The 23,171-nt window shown below is 40.0% G+C and overlaps 2 protein-coding genes across 5 annotated transcripts in view; both read right to left on the reverse strand.

Moving 5' to 3' along the window:
- Positions 1-275: 275 nt before the first annotated feature.
- Positions 276-5,687, reverse strand: LOC138192921 (uncharacterized). Its single transcript, XM_069140610.1, has 8 exons — positions 5,629-5,687; positions 3,352-3,455; positions 3,086-3,257; positions 2,880-2,983; positions 1,886-2,066; positions 1,663-1,766; positions 1,248-1,419; positions 276-623 (listed from the first exon to the last, which is right to left on the reverse strand). The coding sequence occupies exons 1-8, from the start codon at positions 5,685-5,687 to the stop codon at positions 512-514; spliced, it is 1,008 nt and encodes a 335-aa protein (XP_068996711.1). The 3' UTR covers positions 276-511.
- A 6,061-nt stretch (positions 5,688-11,748) lies between these two features.
- hspg2 (heparan sulfate proteoglycan 2) overlaps positions 11,749-23,171 on the reverse strand; it is a 95,180-nt gene continuing 83,757 nt past the window's right edge. For 3 of the 4 annotated variants that reach the window (XM_069141451.1, XM_069141450.1, XM_069141449.1), the window contains 17 exons: positions 22,062-22,146; positions 21,801-21,945; positions 21,106-21,208; positions 20,894-21,003; positions 20,666-20,774; positions 20,462-20,560; positions 20,138-20,359; positions 19,544-19,788; positions 19,282-19,453; positions 18,680-18,802; positions 18,296-18,352; positions 16,896-16,971; positions 16,726-16,804; positions 15,875-15,945; positions 15,681-15,764; positions 15,304-15,407; positions 11,749-14,521 (listed from right to left, as the gene is read on the reverse strand). In XM_069141451.1, coding sequence (XP_068997552.1) covers positions 14,349-14,521; positions 15,304-15,407; positions 15,681-15,764; positions 15,875-15,945; positions 16,726-16,804; positions 16,896-16,971; positions 18,296-18,352; positions 18,680-18,802; positions 19,282-19,453; positions 19,544-19,788; positions 20,138-20,359; positions 20,462-20,560; positions 20,666-20,774; positions 20,894-21,003; positions 21,106-21,208; positions 21,801-21,945; positions 22,062-22,146 — 2,057 coding nt within the window. In that variant the 3' untranslated portion in view covers positions 11,749-14,348. Of the gene's footprint in view, positions 14,522-15,303; positions 15,408-15,680; positions 15,765-15,874; positions 15,946-16,276; positions 16,325-16,725; positions 16,805-16,895; positions 16,972-18,295; positions 18,353-18,679; positions 18,803-19,281; positions 19,454-19,543; positions 19,789-20,137; positions 20,360-20,461; positions 20,561-20,665; positions 20,775-20,893; positions 21,004-21,105; positions 21,209-21,800; positions 21,946-22,061; positions 22,147-23,171 lie in introns of all 4 variants that reach the window. The other variant, XM_069141448.1, reaches the window with a different exon arrangement.

Consider the following 23,171-nt stretch of genomic DNA (forward strand, 5'->3'; position numbering starts at 1 on the left):
ACCAGGCTGCCTGTAGGTTTTAGTTTACATTGTCAGAGTATATACAGATGGGAAGAGATTTAGACCATGAGATTCTTATTTATAAAAAAAAAAAAAAAAAAAAAAAAAAAGTATTATTTGTTGAAAAATAAAACAAAATGGACCTCAGCTGTGCAGCCAAGAAATATACAGTAAGTTTGGGCATTTTAACCTCCTGGAACAAGAGAAAAGTACAACAGAGACAAATAAAGCCTTGCTTTTCTATTAAAATAACCACACATCAGGGGTAGAGGGAACACATTTTTATAACAACATGCCTTTATTAACCTTGTTAAAACATATTACAAGATACCCCACTACATGAAAATGGATGTTTGTCCCGAATAGATACTGTAAGTTATTGGGAATTGGTCTAAATTTGAATCCTAAAAGACACGATGCGATGCACGGCAACAAATATTTAATATGACGTAAGAGTTACTACACATCCTCCACTGACAGTAAAAAAAAAAAAAAAAATAATCATTGATTTTCACGCGGAGCAGAAAGTCAGTGGGCAGGTAAAGCGAACTTTGTAGTCCTGACAACGTGTTCCAGCAGGCTGCTCAGCAGTGATGCAAGCGAAGCCGTGAGTGGCGTCGTATCTGCAAAACACAGAACAAGCAAACTGTTAAAGGGGGCATGCCACCAGGTTTAGACATGGAAGTTTACTCATAACAAGGAGAAATACGACACAGGGAGCTTTCTAAAGCCTGGGAAAACATAACCCTGATGTCGTGGTACATTTTTAAATATGATCTCAGCTTAGGTTTGGAGGCTACAATCCCCCAAGTTTAAGGAGGTGTAATATTCAAATTCTGGAGAACTCATTTTAAGGAAGAAAAATGATTCACTTCCTGAACAACAGACAGGCAGATTTGTTTCACTTTCATATCTGTCTGTTGAATATCAAGCTACAGACAGCAGATGGTAAAATTAGCTGGGCATAAAGACCCATCTGTTGTCAACGAAGTGAGGAAGTGCTTTTCCCAAAACAATTTATTTTACACTGGAGTAAATAAAAATGTAAATCAATGCTTCTTCCAGCTGGTGTTGATTCAGTTGAGTTGAGTGAATAGCTAGGATTTATATGTCATTACTTTCGGTACATTTTATTTCCTCTTCACAGCCCGATCGGTCACATTTTTTTCTTGTCGCTGCAGACACACTATGCCTTTTGTTTGTCTTATCAAGGATTCGGTAGCGCCGTCGTCTCTGCCACAACTCACATCTGAAAGAAGTCGCCAGTCTTGTGTGCAGGGACACCAGACACAGTCATGGCCTCGATGGCCACAGGCTGGGAGCAGACCTGACTGGGATACAGCATCTGCAGCTGGAGGAGGGTCTCGTAGTCCCCCCGCCCGGTGGGGTTGTCCATGTCAAACCAGCGGGTTCTGCAGCCTGCCAAATAGTGAGAAACATTAAACAGTTCCAGGTATAGCTTGTTATTCCCAAATTATATTTTAGTTTTAGGTTTTTTTTACAAGTTAATACATGCCCAAGGCTCAGATTTATCTTGTATTTTATAGTTCCCGAGACTTTGAATTTTAGGGCAGAAAGGACAAAAGGATAGAAATCAGTATTTTTGAAGACAAAATGTATTTTTGTAAAAAAAAATTGAATCCTGTTTGCACGAAAACTTACCCTGACAGAAATCCGAGGGGCAGGTCAGTATCACCTGGTAATCCTCACATTGTTTACTCTTCTGTTTTTCATTGATGCATGCAAATCCAAAATTAACATCATAGCTGGAATTTAAAAATAAAAATTAAAAAAAAAGAACTGGACATAGTATTGATTACGAAATGCTTCTGAAAACCAAGTCCAATCTAAGCCCGTATGTTTGATAGCAGAGAAACAAGCTTACGAGAGGAAGGTGTCCCCCGTGTGTCGGGCTGATATTCCGCTCGTCGTCTTGGCCTCGATGCTGATTGGGTTTCCACAGACTTGACCGGGAAAGGTTTTCATGAGCTGAAGTATGGACTCCACGTCACCCTCGTCTGTCGCGTTGTCACCGCTCAACCACTGCGTTCGACACTGCTCGGACACTGAGATGCAAATGGGACACAAGTTTGAAAAACTGGTTATATATGGATGGATATATGTAGAATATAACATTGAGTGTAAACTAGACTCCCCAATACACTTAAATATTCATCTTTTTTTTTTTTTTCCCTAAACACACCTTTTCTAACTATCCCAGTTAGGCCTGTCACAATTATTATATAAAGATTATTTGAGCCGAGTAAATATTTTGTGTAATTGCTCGAATCGTTTCCGTTCATCTCTATAAAAATAGCTAGAAACCAACAGAAATGTCATGTTTCCATCACTAGTTTTCCACCCTTTGAGGTTTAACTGGTGCTCTTTCAACGACATCGTCTCATTCTTCTGCTATGATTTAATTAGTGAAGAATTAGCGCCACCATAGTGCATTGTTCTTCTTACTGGTACCTGTCATTGTTTGTTTACAAAACCTGAAAGGCAGAGAGAAATGTATTTATTATTTATATGTTCCATTGTTCAATGCCAAAAAATGGCTCATGTGCTTCATGAGGTGTATGCGTATTATTGTTGTAGTATTGATAAGGTCTTTACTATAATAGAGGCATGAAATCAACAGAAACAGATCATTGAATTGTAAATCAAAATAATTTGTATGACAATTGATCATCGACAAAAATGGCATAACAATAAAAGATTTAATGCCAGCATGCACTAGATGCACCCTGGACAGTTTGCCCCTCTGTGACAGGTCACTCGCATACGTGTGTGGACACTTCACCGTTTCCACCTGATCTAACTTGTATGTGTTTGAATATTTGAGGAGGAAATAAAAATAAATAAATAAATAAATATACCTTGACAGAACTCTTTTGGACACGTAAACCTCACTTTGTAATCCTCACAGGTCCTCCTTCCCTGGTCCGCATTTACACAGGCAAACCCATAGGTGGCATCATAACTGCAAGACATTAAGAAGGTGAGGTCAAAAGCGAGGCCTGTACGCCCAACCTCTTCAGGTAGTTTAATCGTTTTCCATTTTAGCTGGTGTTTTTAATCTCACATTAAAACATTATCAGACGCGTTGGACGCAGGTTCCCCGGAGACGGTCTGGACCTCGATGGCTATCGGCTGAGGGCAGATATCTCTCGGATAAATGCTCAGGAGGTCACCGAGGACCTCATAGTCTCCGTTCCCTGTTGGGTCATCGTGATCGAACCAGCCCGTCCTGCACTCTGTGACTCAAACAAACGCATGTACAGTTGAAATGAAAGAGAAGCAACCCTTAAATTAAAGTTAGATCGACGTTCAGTGTTTTGCAACACAAACCTGAGCAGAAGTTTCCAGTGCAGGTGAACTTGACCTTGTAATCCTCACAGTGACTCAATTTCTGCTCCGAGTTGAGGCATAAAAGGCCTTCTGACGCACTGAATCTGCAAAGCACAACCGTCCCATCTGTATGTTACACTCGGCTTCAGTTCAGCGCCGTATCTTTGGGAACACGATATATGTGTGGGGTTGCTGTGGGGTCGTCACAGTATATGCGAGTAAAAGGGGGGAAGGTACCACCATCAACCATGAAGAAGAGCTGTATAAATTAAGGGTGGGCAATATGGCCCTAAAATAGTACCACAGTATTTTGGGGGTATTTCTGCAATAACGAATGTTTTTTTGTTGACATGACAAAACACTTAATAGTATTTAATTATTCATATCAAGAAGATACAATTGCAACAAAGAAGTGTTGTAGTTTTATATGTCAGCATAAATGTTGACATATAACCTTGACATTTTTAGTAAAACTAAATAAAAATGATCTTTCGGTTCTATAGTTTCGTGAACAACAACAGCCATGCTTGGTAGCGCGCAACATATGTCATACACTGTGTAATGGTACGATGTCATTACGTTAACAAGTTCGAATTGTAGGCCATACTTTGATGAACGTACAATATTTGTCTATGAAAGAGACAATAGTCATGTCAGAAAACATACACATGTAGGCTACAGCGTAGCCGCTACTGAAAGCCAGATGGGAGACAATGAACGTTGATTTCAAAACAGACACCAACAACACTATTATTTTGTCATCAAGCAGTCCAAAGTCTTGACAGCAAGAAAACACTATGTACGCACAAACATAAAACAACAGCGAAGCACTGGCTGTTGGAAAAGCCAGATTTACACAATATCTAAATGATAAGACCACAACCATTGACCCAGTTAGTATTCACAGGCAAAGCAAGAGCACCACGCAAACAGTTAATAGGCTAATGTGCATAGTGTAGAGTGTCATTTTACTTTCTAATCATGTTATTTATTGTATTTAATGCCTTTAAACCAAAAATATTTCCACCCATCATAGAGAAATGTTTGTTAATGGAAGCTGGCCAACAGCATCTGCCAAACAGAAGTGGTATGTAACACTTTTCCTGTAGTTTTATAAGACAGCAGTATCTTCAATCTGGCTGTAAAACTGAGCCTCTCAAAGGCGGTCGAGAACGCCCCGGCCTGCAGGCCTCATATGATTTAGGTAAAGTACCTTTGAAATTCAGTTGTGTATGAAATTCGCCGCAGGAGCTTCAGTTTAATGTTTCAATACGTTATCAGCTGCAGTTGCAGACTAACAGTCCATTATGAAAAAAAATAAATCCAGAGACGATTTATGTCACGACATACAAACTTTAGCGCCACAGCAGTCTAAACTTTCTCTGCCCTTCCTGCGTCAAACACCTGACCACTAACGAGACCTTCTTACCTGTATACCTGAGCTCTACAGCGACACCCAGAGGACACACAGTGAATAACAGCTATATTTGGGTTATTCCTGGAACATATCAAATAAACGTCCCTTGTTGTATCTTCATCTCCTCATTGCACCTTTGTACTGGTAGGATTTCCGTCCTCTTCTTCCTGCTCTTTTACTGGCAGACAGTTGTTCACTTACTTACTCGTGTCTGTTGCAGGTCCTGCCTTCAATTGATTTTGATCTAGGTTAAGCTGTTTTTAATGGATTTGTACAGATATCCAAAATTTGCTTTTGAGTCCTACTGTGCTCTGCTGTTGTGCTTGTTTTGTCTTCGTGAGACCTTTGACCTGTTTCTGACCTTGACTATGATTTCCAACTGGACTGAAAGCCTGGAAACGAACATCCACTATCAACCCTTTTTGTATGAAAATATGTTTGCCAGGCTAAGATAAGTTGAATACAACCTTTTCAGTTATTATTTATTAAATTTATAGTTGTGGACATACCGGTTGTTGATAATCCCAAAGGTTTAAACAATTTTCTCTTTTCAGAGGAGTAAATAAATAGCATGTATTTGGTCAATATGCTCTCATCATGACAACTTAAACTGTATATTGGACAAATATTTTGGTATTATTGAATTTATAGTTATGTATACAGAGTCCTGTGAGCATTTTGCATATCTCCCAAAAATTGTTTGGGCTCTGCACAAGTGAAACATATGTGGTCCCTGAAGAACGAAATGAGACAGTTGTCCTGGATAAGTCCACTAAACATCTACATTTCAACACCAGATGGTCGTGTTATCATGCACTATAGTAGCTTTCTAATCAGAGTTGTAAATCTTATGTCTTTACGTGTGGAAGGAGTTCCTGCTGTGCTGCGACTTGATGCCAGAAACAGTCCGAGCCTCCATGTCCACTGGGTTGGAGCAGATCCTCGTCGAGTGTTTCCTTCGCAGGTCGGTCAAGAGCTCCGAGTCCCCCTCAGAGGAAACATCTCCTTCATCAAACCAGGTTGTCTGACAGGCTGCAGAAAGAGAAAATTGTATCGAGGCTATTTGCTGCGAATTGTTGCTTCATTCGTTCAGTAGATTCAGGAAAATAGTGCGGGACTTACTTTCTAATGTAGTAGCAAATAAGTGCAAGTCTGCAGGAAGAAAAAGTCAATGATAAATTAAATATGTTTCTGATAAATGATTGTGTGTATGAAAATAATGAAAAAAATGAAGAGAGCATTAATTTTATTACCTGACACGAAAAGACACCAAACTGCCAAACTCTAAAACGACAAATTTAAAGAAAAACATTTGAAAATTAACTAGGACCCACCAAAATTAAATGAACCCACAAAATATATAAAAAAAAAAAAAAAAAAAAAAAAAAAAAAATCTAAGTTACCTTAATGGCCAACATGATTTTCTATCCAACAATCTGAAGGAGAAAAAAACAAAACAAACAAAAAAAAATAAATCGATTAAACTACATGTACTTAAATTCTTCAATTCATTCAAAGTAAAAGTTCTTTTACTCACAAAGTTGTATTTCATGTGAAGAAGCGTCTGGTCGAATGAATGCATGGGGGAAGTGTAACATGGGTATAGCATGGTTAAAGAGAAAGCAGAGGCATGTCCTGTTCCACCTCATCATCAGCTTTTGATTTGACAATAGGTTTGGTGCCCTGAGGTCTCGTGGTGTTTGTATTTCTCCTCCTCCCACTGAGGTTGAGCACATTATTGTTCCTCAGTAATCCGTCACGTCATGAAGCAGCAACATCATCTCGCCACATAAACTCGTATTTCTACCCGAGTCTCGATGAAGTTTGATTTAATGTTAATGGGATTTGCTATAACAAAAACGGCATCAGTTCTTTAAGACTGACAACATGTCATTCTAATATTGATCAGTGAATTATGGTCTATATTTATATAAAACGGCACTGGTCTGAGATGTGTCTGCTTAATTTTAAAGAAGCTCTTGCATTAATGTATAAAAAAAAAATTAAGTTTCGTTTCTTAGTGACAAAAAAACTACTTTTCTTTGTTAATGTTCTACACTTGATATCATATCAAAATACTATTAAAAAGCTTTTAAGCATTACTATCAACAGGATACTAATCACCTGTGTCACCATGGTGTCCTAATTTATTATTTATTTCACATCAAAACCAGTTTTAAACAACAGGACTAATTTTGCCAGTGTCATTGTTCTGTAAAAGACGTATAGTGTATCCATAAACATACATGTATAGTAAAAGTATGTATGACAGACTCATTCCTTCTGCTCATACAGGCCATAAAAACAAATAGCAGAATAAAAAAAAAAAAGAGACTTCAACTAACTCAAACTTCTGGCACCTCATAAGTTGTACAAAGAAAGAAAGCCCTTCACAGTGCTGAATCGTTTTTTTTTTCTTCTTTTAAATCTTTATTAATTTTGCAAATACTTTAGACAGAAAAGGAGAACAGGACTACACCCCAGAAGTTGGGATATACAGGATATTACATTCAGTTGTGTGTCGCTTGAAGGTAGTGTAAATGACAAACTGCCACTGAATACAGAAATTACAAATACATCGAACACACACACACACACGTCACTCTGAGGAGGTATGGTATAAAGATAGATTCAAACAGAGACAAAAGATCCCCAAAACAACAACCACAATAACGACAACTAAAAACTAACTAAACTAAAAAACGAAACGAAACTAAAAACTAAAAAACTAATAATAGAAATGAAGACAAAAAAAAAAAAAAAAATTATATACAGAAATAAATAAAAGAAAAAAGAAAAAGGGAGGTGGGGATAGGGCAAATGCATCCACCCGACTTTTTAGGAAGTTGTAAGATTGCTTCCTTAATGTGAGGGGGTTTATTAACCCACAGAAATGAGGAGCTAGTCTGATCTAGTTGGCGAAAAAAAAAAAAAATTCATAAAGATTGGAATATGTTGAAACAAATATAGGAATTTGGGAAGAATGACCATTTTTATGAGGTTGACGCAGCCAATGAGGGACAGGGGGAGAGCGGACCAGCGGGTTATATCGGATTTAGTTGTCAACAAGAGGACGAAGGTTCTTGGCGAAGAGCTCTTTAAATGATGGTTGTAATGACCACCCGTAGGTATCTGAATCCTTCCAAGGTCATCCTTGAATGGAAAGAGAGATTGTGGTAGTTCCTTGGCTCATGCACTTTTGGGGAGAAGTTCACTTTTATGAAAGTTTAATTTATAACCAGAGTATTTTCCGAATTTGAGTAGAATATCTTTGACAACTGAAAGGGATGAGGCAGGATTGGAGACATGTAACAAGAGGTCATCTGCATATAGTAGCAGTTTGCGTGTGATTCCCACCCTGGAAATGCCCTCGAACAGAAGGGGCGAGAGGGGACACCTTGTCTGGTGCCACGGCATGAAGCGAAAGGGCGGGATTTTACACCGTTAGTGAGGATGGAAGCAGTCTGAGAGTTACAGAGCAACTCGATCCAGGGCTATAAAGTCTGAGCTAAAGCCAAATCTTCCCAAAACGTAGTATAGATACTTCCATTCGACCCTGTCGAAAGCCTTCCCGGCATCTAAAGATGATATTGCCTCAGTGGTGTCATAGTTTGGGGAGCTGATGATGTTAAGCAGCCGCCTAGTGTTAAATGAGGAACTCCGTCCTGCCATGAAGCCCGTTTGGTCTGCAGAGATAAGAGATGGTAGAGATTTCTGCAGACGTGTAGCTATAACCTCAGCGAAGATCTTCTGGTCTACGTTCAGAAGGGATATGGGCCTGTACTTGTTGCATAATAAGAGGGTCTTTGTCCTTTTTCAGCGAGATTCAAATGGTGGCAACAACAAACAAACAAACAAACAAACAAAAAACAATCCCCATAAAATAAAAATAAGGAAACAGTAACAATTCCCAAATCCTCTAAGGCTTCCTGTTTTTAATAATACTACCTGTGTCTTTGGTCACAATTACCTTAGTTCACAGTGTTACCCCTTAGCAGGTGCAGGCATAGATTATAAACAAAATATTAGTATATATATATATATATATATATATATATATATATATATATATATATATATATATAAAAAGAATCAAAGTATCATAAGATGCTACAGTGATTAACGGTTTAATAACAACTATGTAAAGTAATAACAGTGTAGAAAGAACAAAAAAAAACCCTGCTTAAATCAGAGCTAAAGTTTGGAGGGCAACTTGCCTCTAATAGTGCAAACCGTAAGATAAGTAAAGTGGACCAGGGAGTCAACCGGACATCGTCCTATCTGGTCGGGCAGGCCCACGCCAGTGCGTCTAGCCGAGATAAACAACGCCATGTCCGGTCCAAAACAACTATGTGGAACCAAGCGAGTCACTGGTAGTAAAACCTTGATAGCATGAAGACATTGTCTTGAGTTACGAACACGATGATAAATAACAGAACTCTTACCGACGTAGCCGGACCTGATTGAGTGTAACAAACGCTTAACTTTAACCGGGTAACGAGCTGCTCGAGCGAGTCGAGTTGGCGTCGGTGCATTTGAAGGACACTACCTGCCTTTACGCAAGCTGTTAATGTACCTTTTGGGTCGAAGAAGAGTTATCATTGAAAAAGTTACGGGAGAGTGCGACGCGTGCGTCTACTCCCTCCCCCCACGCCACTCTCCACCGGAAGTCCCTCTTCTTCCTCTTCTTCTTCTAAACGTCACGTGCACACCGAATCTGCAGATTTAAAAGGTTTCAACTATCTTTCATTAGCTACTGACTCAAAAAAAGTCAACCATTGTCATGCTTCTCGACTCATCTCTCACCTTGAGCATCGTGGTGTTAAAGCACTTCTTCAGGTCTTACTTGTCTGACAGATTTATCTTTCAGCCTTGGTGACCGTGTGGTCTTCGGCGCTTCATCATTGTGGCGTTCCTCAAGGTTCTATTCTGGGACCAATCCCGTTCTCCCTTCAGAGGCTCCCCTTTGTGTCCATCCTTAGAAAATATGGCATCTTGTTCCACTGTTATGCAGATGTTACTCAAATTTACATTGATTTGGAAAGATTCAAACTGTAAACCAATGTTGGAAGGACATTGACACTCGGATGGCCTTACATTTTTTTTAAACTTTAATGAAAATAAAACTGAAGACTTGATATTTGGACCTGGAGCTCCCTGTGATGCCTCCAAATGTACTGATATAACCCAGTGTAAAAAAAAAAAAAAAATCTAGTTGTGATTTCGATTTGGAAAAACAGATAAACACAGTGATCAAATCTTAACTTTTTCCAAAAATGTCTATCAACATTACAGTCTATTAAAAATAGGTTGTCCTACTTGTCATGAAGCTATATAATGTGTTACTGAGCCATTGACCAACATATTCAACCCTCCAATGCAGCAGTCTGTGGCGTGAAGAGAACATGTGATACTCCCTGGTGAAAGTTAAGACCTCAACCCTTCACGGTTTGAAGGCAGGTGCAGTTAATTATTATCCCTGAGGTTAACCAAGAAAGAAAGAACAATGTGAACACAAATTTCCTATATTGACTTGATAGCCTTTGTTACAAATTTGCTTAAAGGGGCCACCAAATAGATTCAGCCCCGAATGTGGAATAAGAATTAATTTATAACCTATAATCTACAATGAAGCTCAGACAATAAATCAACTAAAAAAAGGATTTAAACACGTCACTGTTTTCTGTGACTAAACTCAAAGTCTCACTGTCATTCATTTGTAAAGATCAGTGTCTTCACCCAAACTGTCCCTGTTGTGCTTTGGGCTGTTAAACTGTATCCGCACACTGAGCTTTGACCGATTGAGTTTCTGTAGATAACAATTGAGTTGTTGGCCAAATGCTGTTAAATCTCCCTGAAAGAAAAGTATAAAGTAACCAGGATCAGTGTAGTATAACTGCTGTCTGCATGACACGGTGACACAGCACACCCACAGCCAACACAGTGATGCATTTTTGACAAGATATGACCACGGGGCTTCACTGTGACAAAAGAGATATGATATTAGTTTTGTGAATTTCCCAAGTGGTGCAGCAGTATTATGTTCAAACTGTTCTTTATTTTGAATTATGTGCTAAATGTCAGCTGCATTTCTGATGGTATCGTATTCATATTGTGAATTGTTTTCAGTATTTTTTAGATGAAACAAAGACACACATTATACACAAATTTCTTTTGGAAGGGGGTACTAGCACTGTGAGGTATGAAGCAGTTTTAGATTAAAAAAAAAAAAACAACCCCAAAAAAACCCCCAAAAAAAGTAAAAAAAAAAAAAGGTACTGCAGTGATTTAGTAAAGCACTTCTATAAAGTTTGTCTGTTTGCAAGACCGATTTTAAAAGGAATAGTCAAAATATTGTAACTCTATTGTTAAACAATTTCGTATTTGTTCTGATAAAAGAAAAAGGAAGCTTTCAAGCTATCAGAAAATGTGTCAAATAAGTCATACACATTTTCTATATAATGATCGTGCAAAATAGGTTCATTTATTTCTAGATGGGACAATATGGAAAGAATAGTAACTTTAAACGCTATAGTGAGAAGAAAGCCAATGCCTGTTAGTTACATCCTAAATTCTGACATGATTGAAATCCAAAAGAGAAGAGTAATGTCTATTGATTGTACACAATATTTATGGAGTTATTAATATGCACCACTGTTATTTCACTGTTTCCAAGGTAACTAACAAATAAAAGTAAGAGTCTGTAAGATGAGAAGACCGAACCCATAGGACAGATTTATTTTAGAAACCTAATTTGGGTGTAACCTCTTTTAGGGAACATTGGATATTGACCTAGTAAATAGCTGGTGTAATCAGGCTGTCTTCAGGGACCAGCTAAAGGCTCACTTTTACTACACAATGGATTTTTTTTTTTTTTTTTAATGAAAATAGATGTGCATTGGTATAAATATAGGAATAATCTGAATGAAACAGAGCGGAGAAATACAGTGTAGAAAAAAGGAAACTCATGAGATTACAAATAGCACATGAATTTTGTTTTTAATTAAGAAACACCAAGGGCAAGGGGACCATGTTTTCAACAATGGAAATGGAACAGTCAGGTCGTTCTGACATAAACAATTATCATCCGGTACACTTTCATTCATTTAATCGAGTTACTGTGTTTGCTTTTGTCTGCAATTCGGAAGTGAAACAGTAAAATGTAAAAAAAAAAAAAAAGAAAAAAAAAAAAGAATTTTCAATCAACACTAAAAGTGCACCTTATATAATTTGTAATGGTGTAAAAAAAAAAAAAAAAAAAAAGCAGCGTCGCTTTCTCGTCAACTTTGCATTTGGTGACAGTGTACAGTGTATAGATGAAAATCCAGTTTAAGAGCAGATACACAAAAGGCACCCAACAAGGGGCACACACACACACACTGTCTCTCTGCTTCCATGTCCTAAACTGGGACCACAACATTAACTCTTCTCAGCCTGCATGTTCAAGATGACATCATTCTGTGCATTCATGCATTTGAAGCCTAAGACTTTATTTTCATCGAGTGAGTAATAAGACCAGTTTTCATTCTTTTTGCCCGGGCAGCTCCGGTCAAACCTTTAATGGTGTGATTTCTGATGAACTTACCGGGCGGGCCCTCTTCAAACTCAAACATGAGGGGGAAAAAACATCGGGGTGTGGGAGGCAATACTCCATAACCGGAGAGAAAAAGAAAATAGCAAGCTTCTGTGAGTGCTCTAAACAGCAGAATCGAGTTTTGAAACAAAAGCACTGAAATGTTTTTTTTTTTTTTTTTAAAACAAAACATAAAATAAATAAAAATGAAGCAACTCTAAGTGAAATGATAGTGCTCATTTTAGGATATTAATACAAATATTTTAAGCTTACAAAAAAATGAAATGAAATAAAGTCAGGTTGGCGAACCCCAAAGTGATCATGCCGTTGTGGTTTCTGCGGTGTGGTCGACTAAAAACGAGCGAGCATGCTTTGTTAGAGTTGCACTTACAGATCACAGCACCTGCAGGAGGCTCCCACTGCATTCCCCCATGACACATGACCAGACACTAATCCCTCTGCAGAGCAAACAACCAACAGAACCACGGAGCCTTCAGAACTTTATAGCTTACCGAGGTGTCTCTAAAGCTACCAAGCCTGAAATGTAAAGTACAACCTTGAGGCAGTTCTGGGTCGACCCTCCTGAGGATATGGATGATGACACACGCACACGCACACGCACACACACACACACACACACACACACACACACATTTTTGACTCTCCTGCAGGAAAGGACTGAAACATACATAACCAACTAATTTTACTTGGCGAACACGCTGTCACATTCTCAATTGATATCTACCTGGCTGGCAGATAGTTTCACACATAAAACAACATCCACACATAAAAAAAAAAAAGACTGATTTCAACCTACCTATTTATTTTTTTTTTGAGATCTACTCAATCAAATAAGGCTGCGGAGGCAACAAAACGTGCCATATCGTCATTAAATCAACCTCAAATACCATGCATATCGACAAATGACAGTACTGTAGACTGTTTTAGATCTTCATCTATGTAACCAAATCACTAAAAAAGAACAACACCTCTACATATGACAGACAGGCATGTATCGTCGTGTCTGACATTAGCACCAAGGTTTTCTTTTTTTTCTGTAAAAACAAAAAGAAGAACGAACAAATACAGACAGATGACACAACAGCAAAGCAAAGCAAAAAAACAAAAAAACAAAAAAAAAAAACCCGAGTTAAAGCAGTACTTTGTAACATTTGCGGTTATTTGTTTGTATTCGGCGTCCTGAGTTGTGTACTGAAGCTGCATGTGACTGTGACCGTGTGCACTCGTCTCCCAACAGACTGTAAGCATGCTCGCGAAAAAAAAAAAAAAAAAAAAAAAAGTTCCTCTGCAGAAGTGAAGAAAGAAAAGGCCTAAACGTCTTCAAGTATTAATACAGTTAGGCCTGTAAAAAGCCCCGGACACACAGTATTAGAACCCAGAATAAACTCTAGGAAAGTTGAAGAGCAGTTATGGTTAGTTTGCATGTTCTCCCCCACAAATATAATATATATATATATTCATATGTATATAAATAAAAATTCAGTGCTGTAAAAACATCTCCAACTCCATAGGATCTGACCCATCGTAGAAGGCCTAATATGTTTTACTCTTACTCTTCTCATGGCTAAAACTACTGCTGGAAGTATGTAAACTGTACTGGTTGTCCTGTGTTAATAGTCCTTCATTGAGAATACAACACTGAAGAAGAGAAGACTTGTTAATATCGTTTGAATTTTTCTGTCTATTTTTGGTTTAACTGCACACAGAGAAACGTATCCTTTCGTGTCATCTTGTTTTTTTCTTGTTTTTTTTTTTTGGTAGCAGCAAAGCACCAAGTTTGTGTCAGGCTCTATGTGTGTAAGTCTCTCTGTGTGAGTCTGCTGTGTGTGTGTGTGTGTGTGTGTGTCTGACATCACTCCATAGTCTCTGTGTGTGTGTGTGTGTGTGTGTGTGTGTGTGTGTGTGTGTGTGTGTGTGTGTGTGTGTGTGTATGTGTGTGTGCGTGTGCGTGCGTGTTATGCGTGCGCTTGTGTATGTGTGTGTGGTCTATGAAGAGCACGGCTGCACGTTGATGCCGTGGGCCGCGTGGGCTTGCAGGTCGATGGCCTGAGCCGGCTGCTGTCCCGGGCGAGCGTTCATCAGCGTCAGGTTCCTCACGCAGCCTGTCAATCCCGAAGAAAACTTCCCTCCCGTCATGGCAGACATGTTCGGGGCGCCCCCTGTCAAGTGAGAGGACACACACAAAATAACAAGCGCGGATAAAATTGCTCTCTCTGGACATTTGGACCGACAGGATGGACTGGAGGTAACTTCTCTGATTTGGAAAAAAAAAAAAAATCCCCCCCCCAAAAAAAATCATGTATCTAGGATTCAAATTAAAATTTTATACAGTCACCTGAAACTGACAAAATGGAGTAAAGGTTAGAAAAGTCAAAAAGTTAACTAAATATATGAGGGAATAACATTATTAGTTAAATAAATTATGATACAAATGAGTGTGAAAAGCAATATATGTAAAATATATTTATATGGAAAAAATATAAATTAAAAAAAATTGAAAACATGGCAGCTAAACACACAAAGCTGCTGTTTCTACTGACATCTTGTGAGGACTTAAAGGTGAAGATAATGTTTTGGAGACTAAGCAGCGTTAGCTTGCTAAACTGGTTGCAAACTAAAATTCTTAAGCTACTGTTACTGAGTTTTGTACGGTAATGTAGCGACAGCACAATACAACCAACGAGAAACAAACCAACAAACAGTACAATACATTGTATAAGACATCATGTGCAACGGTTGAAAAAAGTTAAACCCAAGTAGTCACGCTGTTTACTTTTTTTCCACACCTGATAGCGTGGTCGCCAAATTTGTATTTTGTTAATTCAACTTTTCATTATGTAATTGAGATCCTTTTTATCGGTGTATTCGATCGCATTTCTTTCTTATTGAAGCTTTTAAGACGTGTTGTTCTTTCTAGGCTCCGTACTTCCAGCCCACTCACCGAGGTATATACTGCCTTTGGTGTTCACCATCAGGCTTTTGCCTCTGGACTGTCCGTGTAACGTCGCTCCTCCGTCGATCTGGATGTATCCGTCTTTTCCAGTTCTGCAAGAAAACAGAAAATAATCAACTCCGGGTCTGAACACTGCCCGGACAGACATGAGGAGTCAGGAAATATTTGACTCAACGTGTTGACAACAGACCTTTTTCACATGTTTCTAATAAATAAATCCTTCTGTGCTTTAACTGCTTTAACGACAAGTCAAAATGTCTTGTGTGTGAAGGTTGTATAGCTTAACTATAACTTCCAATGTGTTGCTTATACATGCATATAAAGTGTGAAACCAAAGCACCGCATGATATATTATATAATCATACCTGACAGCTGTGATCTTGTGCCATTTGCCATCATTGATGGACCTTCGGGATAAGATCTCTGCCTCTCCGCTGCCCAGCTGGTACCTAGATATGAAAGTACAAATCCTCATCTTTAAAAAAAAAAAAAAAAAAAAAAAAAAAAAAGCTCATCTCGATGTGAACTACAGAACTACAGAATTACTCCGCCGAGTCACCTGAAAACAAGGTGTCCGTTCTGCAGGCCGAGGCTGATGAAGTCCTTTCCTTTTCCATGTTCTCCCAGGTCCTGGAAATAAGCGCGTTAAGTCGTCAAAAGAGGGAGAGGATGTCGCGAGATCTCAGCACGATGAACTACTGACTATTCACGTTCCACAACATGTACTATAATAGCAAACATGAAGCAGTTCAGTGAGATCATTCCCAGCTCTAAGTGTGACATATAACCTTCCATGCAAGGTAACGATGACCGAAAAAATATCACGAAATTCATGCACATTTTACAATACAAACACAGATTCTTTTCAAACCTCACGGTTGTCCAGAAGTATCTTTTTTTTTTTTGAAAACATTTGGCAAAAAACAAACAAACGAGGAGGGTCTTGTGTTGGAGTGGATACCTTTTTACCAGCATGCACCCTTCGCAAATTGCGTGCGCCATTGGTCTCCTGAGGAAAATTGAGGGTGAGTTAGAGAAGCAACATGCATTTATTTAGTGGTGTCAGATAGAGGCAGGCTCGCAGCCAGCATGCCCGACAGTGTCACAGCGTCAGCGGCACAGGTATGGATGTTACAGTGTGATGATGAGTGCTGCTCAACAACAAGAACTGACGTGAGAGAAGTATTGCGTCAGTGATGTATTATTGTGGACACGCGAGTCCGTAACTGACAGCGAATGTTATGCAAATATAAGTAAGTGTCACTTGATTACAGATGAGGTCATGTTGATGATTAAGAGTAGCTGGGTAGTTCAGTTAGTGTGAGGATGATGAGGGGTGAAGGTGAAGTGTGTGAGTATCAGGCATGGCTCGGTCCAGTTCACAGGACCGGGACCAGGACCAGGACTCACCACTCCCTGCCACAGGATCAAACCCTCAGAGGAGCCGGTGTTGATCTCCATTTCAATTGTCTCTGGTGAGTCATGGGCACTAAAACGGATAAAATAACATCACAATCATTCTCATATTACGCAAACTGTGAGAGTGAAACTGTGTATAAAAGTACCAAAATGTCAGTTACCTTCTTGGGAAAATGGATTTAGGGAGGGCGATGTATCCCCCGTTGTGGAAATGAGCTGCATACTGATAGGGTGAATCTATAAAAAATAAAACAAATAAAAAAAACAGTAAAATGTATATGGAGTCAAGTAGTAGTTAGGTTGTTTCATTCCTCACTGTTATGACGCCCTCCAGTGGTGAAAGTAGGGAAGAAACCCTGGTGAGACAGGCCCGGTTAGAGACAACATTTACAGACAAAGAGAGGTACCTTGCAGAGTATTTCATTTGTTAATGACACTTAAAGTGAGACTGTGTAACTAAATAACATAAATACATAAGGCCATGTGTTCAAATAAAAATTCTCACCTGGCTACTGTCTAATTAGTTTTGTATAAACAGTAGCTTCTTCTGTTCGCTGACCTGATTTTCATACGTCTATCCAACTTATAACACAAGAATATATAATATAAAGTGCAGGTTACTGGTTAGTCCTTTAGCATGTGAAGGTCTAAACAATATACCAACATAAATGAGGTCAGACCGGATCTAATGTAGCAGCAAAACCTTAGTGTACTGAAATATGTGTTTTACTGCTGAAGAATTCTTTATTTCTTGTATTCGCTCAAAAGTTACACAGTCTCACTTTTAACACACAGATGGAATAAAATATGGTGCTAGACCTCAAAATCTGACCAGAATCAATCGATACACAAATGCTGCCATTTCAAAAACAAGAACCAACAAAAATCCTCAGTAGAACAAAAGTCCATGATGCAGACTCACTTCACAGCCCTCACCAACACAGCGACACATCCATCACATGAAGCGCAGGGTATATGCTTGAAATACATCCGAACTCAGCCCAACAACAACCATGACACTGTACTTTCAGCAGCCACTTTAAGTTGTTAGTAACAGCACAGATGTGTGGATGTGGACGAGGACAGTTTCAGAGAGAAAAAACAGGTGGTTTTGTCTTTTTTTTTTTTTCTTTTTTAGGTTGAACAGACAGGCAGTTTTGAAGTTTACAGAAACAAGATTGTACGTTGTGAGTAACCATCTTACAGGCATTGACATGACGACAGGAAGAAAAGATAAACAAGGGGAATTCCACATTTCGACCATTTCCAGTCCAAAAACAGGCAGCATATCTCCGTTTATCTCCCTCCCAGCTGCAGCACCAACATCTTATCTTTTAGTTTAGATGCAGAATTCCCCTCTCCCAACTTTCCAATGGGAAAAAGTATGAGCCTCAGTTCCCGGTTGAGTACACGGTTGGAGTTTGTGCGCGCATATATACGTGTTAGGCAATAGACAGTTCAGGTTGAGCTCGGAAAGGACACGGGGGGGCCCCTCAAAACTCAGACGGGAACCCTGTTAGTCACGGTCGTGTCAGGCAGACTGAATATTGAGATACTGTACCATTCGCCTCGCCAGCTTCCAAATTCCACGGGGCCTCGGGGAAGCTGGAGACCTGGCCTGTGTGCGCAGGATATAGCCATGAGAGGGCAGGAGACACATGTAAGCATTTAGGGGTCACCCCACCGAGCATGCAGTGCAACGCTGGGAGTGAACTAGTCTGATGTCAGAGGGGGCTTCATTTTGTGGAGAATGAGTCATGTGGGTTGTTTGCTTTGATGATGAGTGTCTTTAGGATACAGATGTATGCACTAAGTAACAAGTGTGTACTGAAATGACAATAAAAAAATTAAAAAAAAAAACATTTCCCCTGCACATCCTGCTGCTTCTGACTCCGGTTTTGTTTCGGTAGTAGAAAACACGGTTATTCTACCAGGTATCACTTACTGTCTTCGCAGTTGAGGCCCACGTGTCCGGGTGTACACGCACACTGGCCGTCGACGCAGCTGCCGCCGTTCTGGCACTGGAGGTCGCTCTGGCACACGTCTTTCACCACCTCGCAGCGCTCACCTGCGGGGGTCGTATACCAGTCAGGGGTCAAAGGTCAAGATCATTGGAGTTCACTCTTCTGCTCTTTACTGATTTTAACTGAAATATATCAATATTTTACCTGACTGCATGACAGGCCTGTCAATCAAACAGACACGTTCCCAGAAACATGGCTTTTCGAGGCTTATTTTGTAATTAACGACGAGTTTATTTTCAGATGGACCGCCAGAAAACGAATCAGAAGGGGCGACTTTAGCTCGCAAAACCAAAAAACCTTGTGGAAAAAAATGTTTTGACTTTGATTTTCATGAGAGAAGTTGAATGGGAGTCTGTGGAGCCAGAGGCTTTTTGGAGCCGACCTCTAGTGGCACTCGGTGGTATTGCAGATTCCGCATGGGCCTAATTTTTCTGACCGAGAAACCACGCCCACTTTTATATACAGTCCATATTTCTTATGCACCTACAGGTCGCATTTCCTCTCTTTCCCTTCAAGTACTGACCTTCAAATCCGTCCTTACACAGGCACTGGTACTCGTATTCAACACTGGACATGCAGTGACCTCCATTCAGGCATGGCCGGCGGTCACAGGGGCTGTTGTCCACACATTTGCTGATGGACCTGCTTTCCGTGAAGCTGTAGGACAGATCCACCTTCTTGTTGTTGATGGAAACCTACGCGGGCGGTGAAGACAGGTTTAAGTTCCAACAAAGTAAATAATATTAATAGCCTTTTTTGTTGCTGTTGGCAGAGAGAGATCTCACCTCTCCTACACAGCCATCGAACATTTCGCTGACGTTGGCAGGCTTCGGCAGGATGTCCTTGTTGGGGACTCCTCCCAGGTACATGGGGGTGTGGATGTTAAGGCCCTGGGCTTTGCCTGGAGACGTCTTCCTCTCCACCGGGCCTTGGTCGACCTTCAGGTGGCCGGCCTTCTTGTTCCGCTCGGCCACGACTCGGTGCCACTGGCCCAGAGAGACCGGCTCAGGGCTGCGGAGGATCGCCTGGCCTGGAAAAGAAGACACAGACACGCAGGTTTTATCCCTCCTGACATAAACATCTTACAATAAGTGATAAATAGTAACAAAGATGCCTCTGATAAATAAAACGCCTTGTTTACCTGAATTTTACACATCTTTCATCCACAAAAGTCCCCAAAATATTAAAGATTATGTAAAAAAAAATGCAAACAGTAAATCAAAAGAGTGTCACTGGTTTAAATACAACAGACCAACGCCTTTTTGAAACGGTGATAGACGGGCATTTATATTTTCTTTTCACTGCTCACACTGCATGTACAGAAAAGCCTTTTTCAACAACAAACAATGTCATTCCTTCTCAGCTACGGTCTACGTTACCTGTGCCCAGCTCGTATCTGAACTCCACGTGTCCCTCCACCATAGAAACGGCCACGAAGTCCTCCACCTTCATCTTTTTCCCGCCGCAGAAGAACATCACGCCGTCTCTGTCCAGCGGCTTGAACTCCAGCTCGATGCGCAGGTCGTCGTGGATGTTGGTCAGGGGAGGGTAGGCGATATACGACTCCTCACCGTCAAACAGCGGCGTGGTCACCAACTCCCCTAGTGAACATGAACAATATTTTATTAACAGCTCAAAAATTGAAATACCAACATAATATTCCTATTTTGTTTATGCAAGTTAAGGACGACTTCCTGTCTTACCATCCATGCATTTATTTCCAAACTTGCCAAGATGGCAGCGGCAGTCGTAGCCCAGGCCGTTCGGTCGGTTGATGCAGGTGGCGTCTGGTCCACAGGCCTCTGAAGGAGTCCAGGGCGCAAAAGATTACAAAATAATATCATTTCTTTTTATTTACTGGTACAATACTTCCCTATTTTTGGGTTCAACTGGTTATTCACATGTACCTGAGTGGCAGTGAAGAGACGAGTGGTGCTGGCAGTTGCTGCCTGTGAATCCTCTGGGACAGCTGCACTTGTACAAGCTGGCCTCTGAATCCTCACATCTTCCTCCATTCTGAGTCAGGACATGAAATCAAATTTACAGGATATAATGGAATAAAATACTCCAAAACCATGATTTTTTTTTAAATTTTTTAAATTTTTATTTTTAAATTTTTTATAGATTTAACTGACCTGGCATGGGTGATCCGTGCAGGTGGGACAGTTTGTGACACCGGTGGAGCTGCGGTCGAGGTCTTTGAAGATGACTTCCTCTCCCTGGATAACCAGCTGACGGATACAGCCTGCACGGCAGCAATATTCAGTGAGCGCAACTCATCACACGCAGAAAACATTCTTCCCGTTCGATGTACTTCAGTCGTGGTGTGAACAGAGCGACGTCTTACCCACGAATCCGGTCTTAATGCCGGCAGTTTTGGCGAGGACCGTGTAGTTGGGGTAACCGCCCACATGCAGCTCTTCGTTCAGATCCAGACCCTGGAACTTACCCTGGTCGGCATTAAAAAATAGATCATGTTAGCTGATGCAAATAAATAGAAAGCACATGGTCTTTTTAATCAGGCTTTCTAATATTGTCTATCATCCTGATTTTAAATTTTAAATATTGTTTTTATACCTAGTGTTGATTTTACTTTTCTGAATTTGATTCATTGATTCTTAAAATGTTGTTTTATTGCTGCAATTTTAAGTACCTCATTTTTTTCAACTACATTTTGAAACTTATTGTTCTGTTTGCATGCTTGTTAATTTGTTTGGTTCTTTGTTGTTGTTGTTGTTTTTTATTATTCAAATTTTTATTTGAAACAAAACTGAAACATTATCTTGAAAAACATGATTACATGATGTTCCCACTTCAACAAGGGTGAAAAGGTAAAAGAATAAAGTAAAATAACTTCAAGGTACACACTGTGTAAATAATATATATACAAAGAAATTAAAAAAAAAAAAAAAAAAAAAAGAACATTGACGATGTTTTTTTTTATGTGCGTACGTTGCTCTGATGTGAAGCACTTGTATGAACGGTGCTATACAAATAAAGCCAAGTTGAGTTGGAGCTGCTTCCTCATTGACAGTACGGTACCTGTGAGCTGCCGTTGATGGGCTCCCCTCCATCCACGATGATGTATCCCAGTGTGTGGTTGCGATACAGCTCCACTGTGTGAAACTCTCCCAGTTTAATGGGGTTAGGGTCACGGATGGTGGCCATGCCGGAGCCAACGTCAAACCTGACACAACACCGATTAAAAAAAAAAAAAAAAAAAAAAAAAATCAACAACAAGCCTCCTGATATTGTATTTATTTTAAGTCACTTTAAGCGGGAGAAGGTTCAGTTGAGACTGACCTGAACTCCAAGCGGCCGCCAACAAGCCCCAGAGAGATGAAGTCAGCTCCTGTGGTCCTCTTCTGGCCGTTGTAGAGGATCATACCTGCGCCGCCAAAACAAGAGGAATTAGTACGAGCTCAAAGATATATGTCCTCGACAATAATATCCATCTTAATAAGTCAATAAATCTAGTTTTTTTTTTTTAAAGTATAAGAACTTCTTTGACAAATATTCTCGCGTCAGAAGTGGAATAATTTCCACCTTTTGGCTTTGTCTCGATTTAATTCCACTTATTTATGTAACATTTCTGAAATATTAAGACTAAATAGGACTTGTTAGGATGGACATTATTTGCAGCATCATTCACACACACAAAGTGGAACTCTTTGAAAGCTTTAATGGTAAAGTAGCATGCTATGATGACGCAAGTTTAAAGCCAACCAAAGCCATGTTATAAACTGCCGTCCTGTCGCCGGGCTGCGAAGTGCAACCTGTCACACTCTTAACTGCTCGTCCTCCTTTTCTCTTCCTCCACATGCTGGAAATACAGAATTCATGCTTGTATGAGCATCACGGGCTCATGGGGAGGTGGGAACATGCGATCTTGCATGTCTGTCTTCATCATCTTTTAGAAAACGGTGGATCAAGACAGAGTAGATTGCATAAAAGTGTAAGTAAGATAACACATGATCCTGCAAGTATTTGTATCACACTTTTCGAGATTAAGAGTCAAGCATGGTCAAATAGCTTTTGCAGATGTTTTGCAGTTTGTTTGTCAGTTTGTTACCTGACAGGTGAGATGGACAGACACGGCAGAAATCCAAACAGTTGCAGGTGCGTTTCGCCAAAACCGTCCGAGTCTCTGCCACCGCTGTAACTACCTACAGCCCGCGTCCACCAGTGTTTTTTTCTGTTCAGCATATTTTTTTAAAAATTGTTTTAATGAACGTCAGCAGCTTGACGAGTTGCTGAGCATTTATTCTGCGCTAAACGTTGAACATTCTGTGATTTTTTGGTCTGGTCGGCGAGAGTTATAAAATGTTAGCGCTGCTCTCGTCACTGTCACCAGCCGTCCAATCACAGTGGAGGAAGGGCGGGACATACGCGGTCAACCACCAACGCTGGTCG

Source organism: Embiotoca jacksoni, unplaced genomic scaffold (assembly GCF_022577435.1).
Source record: "Embiotoca jacksoni isolate LCO1_2020_lvr unplaced genomic scaffold, fEmbJac1.0.p SCAF_9, whole genome shotgun sequence".
Classification (NCBI taxonomy): Eukaryota; Metazoa; Chordata; class Actinopteri; family Embiotocidae; genus Embiotoca; species Embiotoca jacksoni.